Below are 12,448 nucleotides of genomic sequence, written 5' to 3'. Positions count from 1 at the left end.
CTAGAATCCATTATACTCCGTAAGAACACCAGTGCAATGCACATAAAATACCTTGCAGAACTATTTCTTTATGCTGAATCTTGCCAGTTAGCATAGTAGTGCTAGAATCCATAGTAGTGCTAGAATCCATTATACCCAGTAAGAACACCAGTGCAATGCACATAAAAGACCTCGCCGAACTATTTCTTTATGCTGAATCTTGCCAGTTAGCATAGTAGTGCTAGAATCCATAGTAGTGCTAGAATCCATTATACCCAGTAAGAACACCAGTGCAATGCACATAAAAGACCTCGCAGAACTATTTCTTTATGCTGAATCTTGCCAGTTAGCATAGTAGTGCTAGAATCCATTATACCCAGTAAGAACACCAGTGCAATGCACATAAAAGACCTCGCAGAACTATTTCTTTATGCTGAATCTTGCCAGTTAGCATAGTAGTGCTAGAATCCATTATACCCGGTAAGAACACCAGTGCAATGCACATAAAAGACCTCGCAGAACTATTTCTTTATGCTGAATCTTGCCAGTTAGCATAGTAGTGCTAGAATCCATAGTAGTGCTAGAATCCATTATACCCAGTAAGAACACCAGTGTGCAATGCACATAAAAGACCTCGCAGAACTATTTCTTTATGCTGAATCTTGCCAGTTAGCATAGTAGTGCTAGAATCCATTATACCCGGTAAGAACACCAGTGCAATGCACATAAAAGACCTCGCAGAACTATTTCTTTATGCTGAATCTTGCCAGTTAGCATAGTAGTGCTAGAATCCATTATACCCGGTAAGAACACCAGTGCAATGCACATAAAAGACCTCGCAGAACTATTTCTTTATGCTGAATCTTGCCAGTTAGCATAGTAGTGCTAGAATCCATTATACCCAGTAAGAACACCAGTGCAATGCACATCATGGCCTTTCGGTACAATAAGGCTAGATTGTAGCATGCTCATTTAGCGCAGAAGGCTAGATTCGACACTGCACGGTTAGCATACTAGTGACCGATTCTCTTGGCACGGGATACCATGAATGCCCAGTTATTAAAGTGGCAACCGTTTCCATTGGGGCTTGTTGGCACTATAGAGGCCGATGTTGATTCCATATACCCAGTTGGCCAGCGGTGCTAATCGCCTTAGGCAAATTGTCAGTGCACTTACCAAATAAGGCTAGATTGTTAGAACATAAGGGCCCAATTCCATTGTGCACAATTTACACAGCAGCGCCAGATTGTTATGCCTAGTTAAAGCTAAATGTAATTATTGGCTGTAAAAGAGCAGCAGTGGTTTCCATTAGGATTCCATTGCGCCCAGTAAACGCAGCACAATCACACTTCATACTGACCAGTTAGCATAGAAGCGCGAGATTCTATTGTTCCCTGAGGTAAGGCCAGGCGTCATCAGGCCCAGTTAGTTACTATTCTGCCCACTCAGGGGTACAGAAGACTTGGTGCCTGAAGAATGGGAACGCCCTCGACTGCTCCGGGCCTGCATTCCGGCTTCACTGCTGTTGGCAGGGGGAGTTGAGCAGGGCAGAAAAGTTTGGAATGGAGTGTTCATGGCCTTCCCTGCTCCCCTCTGCACCCTGGCCGAGGGACTGCACGGGCAGGCTCCACATGGTCGACCTCAGTGTCTCTGTGCTTCCATGCCCTGCTTGATTCCTGAACAGCAACGTTGTCGGGAAGCAGACACGTGATCAGGTAATGCTCCTTCACTAGGGTGACCAGACGTCCCGGTTATCCTGAGACAGTCCGGGGAAATCACCTTCCGTCCCGGGAGTTTTTTCATTTTAGAAACCCGTCTGGGGTTTGCATGGTTGTTAGGCTAAGGTAAATAAAATGGTAATCGTTTTTCACAACGCTTACAGAATGTTGAAGTTGGAGGTTTGGCTCAAACCCAACCTTTCAGGTCCAAATCACAACACTTACTGACTGTGCCACAGAGACTGGCGTGGAAATCGTTGTACAGCAAGCCATCTAATATCAATCGGAGCTAACACTTGTTTTGAATTAACTTGCCAAGATGCACAGACAAAACTGCACAAATGAGATCATATACATTTTATAGAAAGGAGAAGTGCTGGAAATATGGTTGGGTGGTGGTTGTGGGGGCGTGTTGGGGGAGAGGCGGTAATTGGTGGGCTGCGATGGGGATGTCCCTCTTTTATGTTGTTGGCCGACCCGGTTTTTCATTTTGGAAATCTGGTCACCCTATCCTTCACACTCCCGCTGTCTGGGTGCAGCTGGAAGCAGCCCTACAGATAAGGGGTGTATCAGCCACTTTTACTCCCTAAAAATAGGCAATCCAAAAAAATTAAAATAGGGAGCACAAATACTCCCAACAAAAAATAGGAAACAGACACGTAGGACCATGTGCCCCGGCTTTCACTCACCCAGCTCCATGGATATGTCTGGACCAGTAGTGCACATAGTACCGCAGGAAGAAACTACTAGAATTACTGCATGGTTGGAAGAAGGAAGCGTGTATCTTTTCCATGTGCATGAATAGCTAGCTGCAAAGGAATAATAATTACAAAAACCTTTCAAATTTCCATTGGGAATTGGACTTACATTTTTACCACCTAAAAAATCATTTTACTCCCACCTTTAAACAATAGGAAGTAAAATACTCACACTTCAAAATATTATCTGGAGCACTGGATGGAATGAATAACCCCTTTCCAATTTTTTGTGTATAAAGAAATTAATGGAGTGACTCGTTCTGAGACACAGGGATGGATGCGAAGATGGATGTGTGGAGGACAACCTCCACAAATTCATCTTCCTAAACATGCAGCAATAGTTCGTCGAGTTGGCCCTTTTCTGGCACAGAGACAAAGTGTTGGACTGCTGGACTGAATAGCTCATTCATAAAGTAGTGTCTCTTTCCCACACACATACTTCTTAGTTTGTCCAGTTTCTGTTCTGTCGTCTCCTAGTGGCTTTCAGCTGCCTGGAAGCATCTGTTGGCATGTTTAGAAACTTTGCTCGCCCACATGAGTGGGTTTTGCCTACCTCCGTGTATCGTTGAATACTATGGCTTTAGCTGGAATGTTGGTAAAAGCTGCTGCTGCTGCTGGGTGCCCATGCACCAGAGAAGGAAGACCTGTAATTGCCTCATCGTTTTGCCAGTGCCACACACAGCCCACGTTGTCTGGCTCCCTGTGACCATGTTGGGTGCCTCAGAGATTGCATTGCAGTAGTAGCTGTAGAAATTTTTTTTTTATTTTATTGTTTATGGTTTAAAACAAACCTTTACAAAATTAATCAACTTACATATAAAATTGTAGCATAAAACATTTCGAGAATTATGAATCAGTTTTTCAAATTACAATCACATTTATACATTTACATACATCTAATATTCTCATCAACGATTCCTCAATAACAAATTAACACATAGTAAGATAACACATAATAGAATAGACTAGCATTCTCTGATTAAAACTTCAGTATCTCGAAATGAGCTAAACCGTAGTTTCTATAAGCAGTTTATACTGCGCTATTAAAATTGAGTCCAAAGATCCTAAAAATCTTGTCAAGCATAGTGTCAACCGTTGGCTAACACCTTCCATACACCTTCTCCACAAGGATTCTCTCCATGTGTCGGATTCATTATACATGTACAGCCCAAAGGATAGATTTCTTTGGGAATTAAAGAATGGACAAAACATAGTAAGGTGTTTCAGGGTTTCGAGCACTCTTCCTTGTCCGCAAAAGCGACAGTAACCCATAGATTTACAGTGGCTCGAGGGATCCCACAGGAACAATCTTTCATTTGTGATAAATTGATTCAATTTGAATCTCATATATAATTTTCTAGCAGTGTTACACGGAAAGATGTCCAAATATTGCGCACGATCTCCAAATTTTCTGGTGAATTTGGCATATTCATAATACATTTTGGTTTTACCAATTTGATCTACCATAGCACACCAGAAGTATTTTTGGAATTTCTTTTTACAAGCTGGGATTCCTAAGATTAAGTCATCCTTGTCAATCAAGGTTTCATTTAGAATTTTATCCATTTTGTCTTTAAATTTTACCAAAGAGGGTACATTCTCCTCATATAATAATTGTGCTAAGTCCTCGTATAAGGATTTTTTCGGTGGAGCCAATATTTTGACGTAGTTATTAAGTCGTCGCCAATACCATTTAGCAGATAGGGGTAAGATCCCAACTTCGTGACAGATCATCATGTTCGGTATTGACATCGCCATCCCCAAAGCTTGCTTCCATAATTTCCCCTGAATACAATCCAGGTAAGGCTCTATCTCGGATGAGCACATGTCTAGGCTATACAGAAGTATTGGTTCTACCTTGAGGAGGTAGAACTGTATTAAGGGGTCCAAGGAAAATTTGCAGTATCTGTGATATATGATCTTCATTTGTGAGATGAGGGGTTTAGCTTTATTATTAATCATCTCTTTCCACATTCCTATAGAATAAGAGTCGGAAAGCTGATAGCCTAGATAGCGCATCATCTTGACCTTAGGGATCACACACTCGTTAAGCAACCAAGTAAACTTAATATTTTTCCTTTTCCCATCAGAGATCACGATGATAAACGATTTCTGTGTGTTTACTTGAAGGTTATTTTTGTAGGCATAGGATTGAAAGGCTGTCAATTTGGCCTGTAAGCCATACGGGGTGCGATCCATAAACAAAAGGTCATCCGCGAAAGCAAGCCAGTTGATTGCCAAACTACCCAATTTCACTGGAAATGAAACAATATCAGCCCAAGCAGAATCAAGGTCGGCCAGATATAGGTTGAACAGCACTGCAGCCAAATTACACCCCTGTTTGAGGCCAATTTCTGTAGGTATTTTATCAGTTAGCGCACCTTCTTTGGTTAATCTTATTCGATATGTGGTATTTTGATGTAACAGTGCTATAATGGCCACCAAGGACATCGGGAAACCAAAAGCAACCATTTTTTCCCATAAAATTGCGCGGATGATTGAATCAAACGCCGCCGTTAAGTCCAAGGCCGCCATATAAATTGGACCAGTATGTTTCCCCTTGGTTTGGGCATATAGATGTGCTAGTATAAACGCATTAAGTGTGCACCCCATGCGTTTGCGAAAGCCCACCTGATATTTGGGCAAAATGTCTAGCTGATCTATGATCTGTAAAATGGATTCCAGCAGTAAATAGGTAAAAATCTTCACTGATGCATCCATAAGTGCAATAGGTCTAAAATTGTTCGGATCATCCCAACTCCCTTTTTTATAAATCGGGATGATATTCGCCGAACACCAGGAAGGTGGAATGCAGGCTGTCAGGTAGACACTATCAAATTTATTCTCAAGAATTCTAGCCCAAAAAAGGGGATCCTTCTTTATCAAGCATGGTGGGATGCCATCAGGGCCGGGGGCCCGAGAGGGCTTAATCTTATCAATCGCTCGAATGATATCATCCAAAACCCAAGGGGATTTTTTTAAGATCATGATATGATAGTTCTTGGTGTCGATGACAGCAAATCGTGGCGGAAGGGCAAATTTAGCTTGTACATATGTGACCCAGGTAGTGGCAGTTACAGCTGCTTCTTTCACCAATGATGAGACTCCTGACAACTGTCGTAAGGTAGACCAAACTTGTCTGGAGTCATGTCTTAAAAGGCTGGATAAGATCTTCTGATTGTCAGCTATCAACAACTCATATTTCATGATTTTGAGCGTATTACGATATCTCTGATTGATTTTCGCTTTTAGCTTTACGTAATTATCCCCCATTAGATAGGGAGGGCCAAGGCTCCGTATGTCCTTGCGTTTCTCTTTGCGAAGGTTTTTTATTACTAGATTAAATGTATGGTGATGCGACACTGTTTGGGTATTTTGATTTGTAAGCATTAGGGACTGAACATGAGTCTGGATACTATATTCGTTATTCCTTTCGACAATGAGACAGTCACTACCTGCTCTAACCTTGGGAACATATATAGTGGTGTCATATCTCAGTCGATCCATTATTTTTGAGCACAATCTACCATTCCAACGCAAACTGATATTTGGCCTATCTGAAGTAATAGTTATTAAAGCCAAATCTTTATCGTAATGTCGGAGAGAAGATTTCAAATTAAGGAATAAAGCCATGTGATCACCTAGTGCTGGGTCACGTATGTCCAATGAAACAACATCTGGCATAAGATTAGTAGAGACAAAGAAATAATCAATCATTGATGATACCCCACCTCGAGCCCAAGTATATCCATAATGGTCAAGGTTGGGGGCCACCAATTGGATGTCCCATGTGAGGAAATAGTCAACCCACTGTTTCTCCAGATGCATAGAAAGAGTAGAAGAACGGGAGTGTATCCCGTTGGGTGGTGTAAAACACGAGGCATTAAAGTCCCCCCCAACAATTATAGGAATGCCGGGATCGTCGGCTATAATATCAACAAGGATTTTGTCCAGTATCTCATGTAAGTTAGGCAGAGATATGTAAACGTGATTCCAATACAAACAAATAACCATCAATGTACCGGTGCCGCATCCCATGCCTCTTAGTTTTACTGCTATTATAGAATGATTAGCAAAGACTAAATCGGAGGAGATTCTGCAGGCCTTGTCAGTGAGAACGGCAAGGCCGCCAGAAGGACGACCCAGTAGGCCCTTGATAGCAGGTTGGACATGGGTACAGTACCCTGGGACATCGAAGTGGGACAAATGCATAGATTCTTGAATCAGGATAATCTCGGGGCGTACTTCAGGTTCCACTCGAGATGCCCAAAGCCGAAAATTTTTCAGGCCGCAGGCATTCCAGGACATTAAAGTAAAACCCCGCCCCTTATTCTATTTATTGGCCATATTGTGAGAAGTCGAAATCTGGACAGGATGATCATTTGACTTGATACCAGAGCAGGCCATCGCTAACGTCATAAATTGTTTGAAGAGTTCATCATTTAATGGGGCGGGGAATACTCCCTCATTCAACCCTAATTGTGTGACCTGTTTGGGAGTTGTTTTGTCAACAAAAGATTTGGCTGAATCTTCATTTTGGAATATCGATGGGGTTAAACCTATCAGTTCGAAATCAGATCTTTGGGCCCAAATCATTCTCATGATAATGTGCGAGTGATAAGCACAGATCATCCTATTGTTATTATTAGAAGAAAGTCGGACCCAATCAATATCAGAGGATCTAATGGTTCTTAATGCTGGTATATCCTGGAAAGCTTTAAGAATAGCAGATCGATTTAAAGGCATTTTCCCATGCGATGTTTCATTAGATTCCCAACCCATAATAGATGGCATGTCTGGGGAAAGATGTAAATCAACCTCGTCTGGGAGTTTAACAGGGGGGACTTCAGCCCCAATGATTACTCCACGATGGTTTTCCAAACTCAGTTCGTCAGTTAAGCCATTCCCGCGCACAGGAACCTGAGGACCTTCCTGAGGTTCTTTAATATCAATCTTGGGTATTAGTGTTTGAGCTGGTTTTCTATGCTCTTTCAACGGTAAAGGACCGCTTCCTCCCTTCATTATGTGCGATGCTTTCTTAACTCTCATATTAGGGAAAAAATTCAACAAATTCGATTGTTTAAGATTAATAGGTTCCCGGTTTGAATCTTGTTGTACGGAATCTGTTGCGGGACCTAGGGTACCTCGTTCCAGATTAGCATGCGTTTTGGAATTATTAGCACGTTGTCCCTTAGGGTTCGAACCAGGAGAATCACAAGACCTAGGTAGATTCAGCAGTTCCTTGGATTCTGAATTAAGTTGTTCCAAGTCAATGACCTGGTCTTCAGATATTATAGAAGAGCAAGATTTCTTGTCCGCCTCATTGGGGGCGTGTGATTTCGTAAATTCATTTTTTATTTTTTTATTGGCAGCTTTAGTATTTTTTTCTTGATGGAATTTCCTTTTTTGGGCTCTAGCAGCCATTTTTCTCTGCTTCCTAGTCATAACTTCTCTTCTCGGGACTTGAGCAAGAATGGGTGAGGATAGGGTGACTATGGAGGGCTCTTTTGGATATAATTCATCACCTAAATCGATTAGATTGGTAAGATCAGAGAGGTTGGAAGGGAGTATATTCCCCTCTATATGTGGCCCTGTCTCTGTACCCTTCATTTCTCCAAAAATGCGATCTGCAGGCGGCAAAGCAGTCGGAAGCTCACTGAGACGATTCGTCAGGTGCTGAATGGCCAGCACATTATCTGAGATGGCCAAAGACAGCTTCTGAATCATTGGTTCTATCAACTCTTTGGGATCAGATTTGGGGGCAGCTGTGATGGCAGCAAAGGATGGTTTACTCTCTCCTGCCATCCTTGGATCTGCCAAGGTTTGCGAGGCCTTATGTATGCACTCAATTCGAGGTTGAGTCGCCTCAGATTTTAGATCTGGAAAAATCGTTTGATTTACTGACACGTGATCCACTTTTTTTATACCTTTACTACTAGCACCCACGTCACAGGCAAATAGAAAACCTTCTATCCTGCTAATCTTTGACAAAACATCAACTAAAACACCTTTTAGGATACCTATTTCACCATGCGTTTGCTCATGGCCTTTGTCTAACAGGTTTAATAGTCTTGTCATTACCGGAAAGTCAGTACCCATATATTCGTTACATGATTGTTGCTTCTCCATTACATTATGGGGACTAAGGTGTCTAACATCTGGATTCTGTGAAGCAGAGAACATCGCAATTTCATGTTCTGAGAGGGAAAGTACATCTATTGGATTATTATTGATTTTTGTGTCAGTGGGGGAACTCGATTTAAGTTTATTAAAGTCCCTTCCCATCAATTTATTAGGGCCAATACTAGCTGTCCCACTCGTGGTTTGTGATACTGCATCAGCATTGTGAAATAAGTGCACATTTTCTATGCCAAATCTAGCTTGAGTAACAGGTGTGGAAGGAGCCTTTGAGAACCTCATACGATTCCCCAATGCAGCCTCAATGCCAGGTGGTATTATAGAAACATCTACTAATTTGATGTTACTTAACGTGCCCCCAGCATGAGGCGGAACGCTCGAGTTGGTAAACGACTTTGAAGCTGTCAAAGGAGACTGGTTGTACAATATCTCCTCGCAATCATTAAGATCATTAATTTTGAAAGTAGCAACAGTCTCAGTAGAGTCGGTCAATCCCATATCATCAACACCAATCAAGGGGTGGATAGTGGGGGCGTTCTCCAACGGGCTCAACCTAGCCATAACTCTGGAGCATGAGTTGTGCATAGGACCGACGCACAAAGAAACATCGGTTATAGATAGCCCCATATTAGCTGTGGCAGATAGGGAGACCTCCTTGATAGACTCATTTATAATATTATCTGAGTCGTTGCTAAAATCAGGTATGGTGGCACGGATTTTTCGCCCACTACGTAAGCCATTAACCATTTTTTCTAATTTTCCTATATTCTCGTATAACTGGTGGACGGGACCTTCCAATGTTCTAGGTCACACGTCTTTACAATTCTATGATTCGAATCGTTATAATCACCTCTAAGCAGCCCAGCCCGTGTCCCGTCAAACAGTCCAACAGTCAGTGCACTTGCGAATGCACTTCCGGGATGCGCGCGCGCGGATGCGCGTGCACTCGGAAAATATGGGCTGCGGGAAACTCGTTGGTGGGCGTGAGTTGGAGGGAACCAATGAAAGCACCTAAAACAAAAAGAAGGAGCTTTTCAAAATAGAGAAAAGACAAGCAGGACAAACACAGTATCTCCTAGCCGAGACCTAACACAACAGAACACAACACCATAGAGGGACTAAACACACGTCTCGTATAATTACTTGTGGGCACACGGAGCACCACGTCACAGCGGCAGTCCAGCAAGGCGCGTTTCGTGGGACAAGGGAATTCCTCTTGCCGACGAGCACCTCGAAATAGTCCTACGAGATGAAATCCAGTCGGCACAATCCTGGGAGCAGCTCACACACGGGCAGACAGTCCAACAGTCAGTGCACTTGCGAATGCACTTCCGGGATGCGCGCGCGCGGATGCGCGTGCACTCGGAAAATATGGGCTGCGGGAAACTCGTTGGTGGGCGTGAGTTGGAGGGAACCAATGAAAGCACTTGTGGGCACACGGAGCACCACGTCACAGCGGCAGTCCAGCAAGGCGCGTTTCGTGGGACAAGGGAATTCCTCTTGCCGACGAGCACCTCGAAATAGTCCTACGAGATGAAATCCAGTCGGCACAATCCTGGGAGCAGCTCACACACGGGCAGACAGTCCAACAGTCAGTGCACTTGCGAATGCACTTCCGGGATGCTGTAGAAATGAACAATGAATAAATGTCACCCATGGTATGTCAGCAGCGCCTGCTTTGCTAAGGACTAGAATGCTCGTCTAGATATTGGCTTCTTCTCTCGGTTCTATGTTGAAGGCCGCATACCAAAAAGGCTGTGTTTTTATGGCCGATTCGGTGCAGCCTTCAATGGGTGGGAAAATGGGCCAAACTACCAGCACCTCCCTCCCCTATCTTCTCTTGCGCAGGCAGGACTTACTTCAAATTGGCGAGTTTCAACCCCATTGCCAATTCTCTCCCTTTTCGCTTTCTCACCACTTGGCACACTCCTCGCCCCCCACATTCATACATACACACATGTCTACGTCTTGCTTCGTCCGCAGACTGTTCGGGGCCTGCCAGCCCCTGCGTGCCAGCTTCCGCCCTTTAGTGAGTGCCCTATTTTGCCTGCGATCTTTACCTACTTGCATTGCTTCTTGATCATGAGCAGCCATGTTAGCCATGCCCCCTTGGCTTCTAATATATACTGAGATGAGCCTTGGCAGCCGCCAGGATTTGGAGCAAGTTCTGCGGTTGCTGGATTATGCCACCATAAATGCCTGATTAAACAAAGTATGCACCTTTTCGTTTCTGGTCTAACAATACTAAATTTGCACTTCAAGCCCTTTGCCACTTGCTATTTTTCAATGTTCTTATCACATTGTCCGTTATAGAATTATTTTTAATTTTCAGGTGGTATCCATGCAAATTGTTTCTATCCATTTATCACAACCGTGCAAAGAATATAGGAGGGAGACCCCTACCGCACCACAATATGCAACACTAGCAGGGATGCGTCCCGCAGGCGCTCAAGGCGAGGGGGTACGATGGAGCACCACCACTAACCAACCCAATAAAAATCTCAGCCCTCTGCTTTCACCTCTCAACATTCTAATCATAACACCACCACACCTATATTGCACAACAAACCGCGCACACTTCACCACGACGACGAAACGAAATAAACCACACAGCCTCGCACAAGAGCACATAACTACCGACCGAAAAATCACACCTACGCTCAGCGAAGGATGTAAACGGAACTGAAGCTGCCAACAGCACATCACCACTCTCTTGCGCTTTTCCCTGCTCAGTCCCACTAACTTACCCTACCCTCTCAGATCCGCCAGAGCGCCAGGGGACCACTCGAGTGGTGATGGTGCACAATATAAATACCCTTTAACTTAACATAACGTTTATATTAACTGCTTTTCAATATTGTGAGTATATATCTTATTGTTAACCTGATGTAATGTTCATGGCTGTATGGTTTTATGGACGAATGATCCGACATAAACCTACTACTACTGTGTAATGATTTCCAGCCTGTGTTAAGATGCGTTATTCCAGGTATGCAGTATTCTTTGTTACTGGCTGGAGAGAACATAAAAGTGGTATTGATGGACGCACACTGCTACGCCTGCTCTTTCAGCGCCTCTCTTTGCATTGTCCAATCCACACATTCCTAGCAGAGGAGGGGTCTATTATCCTGGGGCTGCTGCTCTACTTGGAGCAGAGAAGCTCTCATGTGAATGCTTCCTTTTCTGGAATTCTCCCAGCATGTGGATCCACTTCTAAGTTTGTGCCGCACTCCAGATTGACTAGACCTGCTCCTCGGCCTCTAATGTTTAGAATGCAATGGAAAATTGATTCTGGTGCAGGTCTACAGAATGTTTTTACTTAAGACACCGTTCCTTGATATGTGTTCACTAAATACCACTTCTCCCTACTTTTGCTTTTCAGGAAAATTTGCAGACACTAGGAGCAGAAATTGAACGACTCATCAAGCTGCAGCATGAACGAGAGCGGAGGAAGTAGCCGCCTACACCTGACCGTGCCTTTGATCCCCGGAACATGAAGCACCTAACACACAGTGTGGCAGCTTGTCTGTTGGGATTTGTCAGCCAAAAAAGACATAATATATTTATTTTTTTATCATCGAATTGTAAAGCGAAGTGTCCCAACTTTCTACCCGTGCACTGTTGACGCGTGATGTTGCGACCAACCACTGGAAGCGCCTTCATTCTGCGGTGTGTATTGCAGCTTGCACAACTTCATGGCAGATCGGTTAATGCTCTGCATTGAAATACTCCACATGAAATGAAGCGGAAAGTGTACATAATCGTCATTTGGGCTGCTTAGCATGCTTCCGCAGCCTTGCCAAACCCAATATTTATTTCCTTACAAGAGTTAAAGGAGCCTCTGTTCATACGTCG

General features: G+C 43.6%; 1 protein-coding gene across 1 annotated transcript in view; it reads left to right on the top strand.

The window, feature by feature from the left end:
• CCDC186 (coiled-coil domain containing 186) overlaps positions 1 to 12,183 on the top strand; it is a 1,219,714-nt gene extending 1,207,531 nt beyond the window's left edge. The window contains exon 16 of the mRNA XM_069611867.1: positions 11,976 to 12,183. Within this exon, the coding sequence (XP_069467968.1) occupies positions 11,976 to 12,050 (75 nt within the window). The 3' untranslated portion in view covers positions 12,051 to 12,183. The remainder of the gene's footprint in view (positions 1 to 11,975) is intronic.
• The last annotated feature ends 265 nt before the right edge of the window (positions 12,184 to 12,448 follow it).

The sequence above is a fragment of the Ambystoma mexicanum genome, chromosome 8, assembly GCF_040938575.1.
Source record: "Ambystoma mexicanum isolate Mex_15411 chromosome 8, UKY_AmexF1_1, whole genome shotgun sequence".
NCBI classification, from domain to species: Eukaryota; Metazoa; Chordata; class Amphibia; order Caudata; family Ambystomatidae; genus Ambystoma; species Ambystoma mexicanum.
This window is presented reverse-complemented; position numbering and strand designations above follow the sequence as displayed.